We start from the raw sequence: 643 nt of genomic DNA, 5'->3' as shown, positions 1-643 counted from the left end.
GGGGGGGGGTATGGGGGGGGTGTGAAAAGCCAAAAATAAATAAAAATAATAATAATAACAATAAAAAAAATGAAGCAGATGGCAGCGGTGCGGTTAGCCCCCCAGTTTGCGGGCTCGCTGGGTTGCTCTGCTGTTTCGGAGGGGGTTGGCTGCAAGTAATTTGCACGGCCCATTCAATTCTGCATTTAGAGAAGCGACCGTAAAGCCCGAGCGGGAGGTAAACACGCAGAAATGCACTTACCTGCACAGAAAGTTCCACAAAGCAAGGCGAAAGTCAGCCACGAAGCAATCATATTCCTTTACTTTTCTTTTTTTTTTTTCTATTTCTGCTCTCAAGTAATTGTTTTTCTTTTCATCTCTGCTTCTTCCATTTATTATCTTCATGTATGGAAAAATATACACTAATACCTCCAGGGAAAATAATCCACAATGCAGACACTCAGTGAGAGAGAGCGGAGATCCAAAGAAGCTGCCGTGCTGAAAAAGATCTAGAATAGAAAAGGGAAAAAAAAAAAAAAAAAGAAAATCGGATTTAATTCCTTCGCAGTTGCAAAATGTATCCAAGTGGAGAGGAACAGCCCCGGACGGTTCGACCTGCTCCTGCCCGGCCCCGGCGTTTGCTCCGAGCTTTCCAAGAGTTTCT

At 44.0% G+C, this 643-nt stretch overlaps 1 protein-coding gene across 1 annotated transcript in view; it reads right to left on the bottom strand.

Moving 5' to 3' along the window:
* The window catches only part of ACVR2B (activin A receptor, type IIB), a 99248-nt gene extending 98955 nt beyond the window's left edge, over positions 1 to 293 (bottom strand). Inside the window, exon 1 of the mRNA XM_009887772.1 lies at positions 242 to 293. Within this exon, the coding sequence (XP_009886074.1) occupies positions 242 to 293 (52 nt within the window). The remainder of the gene's footprint in view (positions 1 to 241) is intronic.
* Positions 294 to 643: the final 350 nt, after the last annotated feature.

This window comes from Charadrius vociferus, unplaced genomic scaffold (genome assembly GCF_000708025.1).
Source record: "Charadrius vociferus isolate BGI_N301 unplaced genomic scaffold, ASM70802v2 scaffold566, whole genome shotgun sequence".
Classification (NCBI taxonomy): domain Eukaryota; kingdom Metazoa; phylum Chordata; class Aves; order Charadriiformes; family Charadriidae; genus Charadrius; species Charadrius vociferus.
The sequence above is the reverse complement of the archived record's forward strand: the minus strand, read 5'-3'. Positions and strand labels throughout refer to the sequence as shown.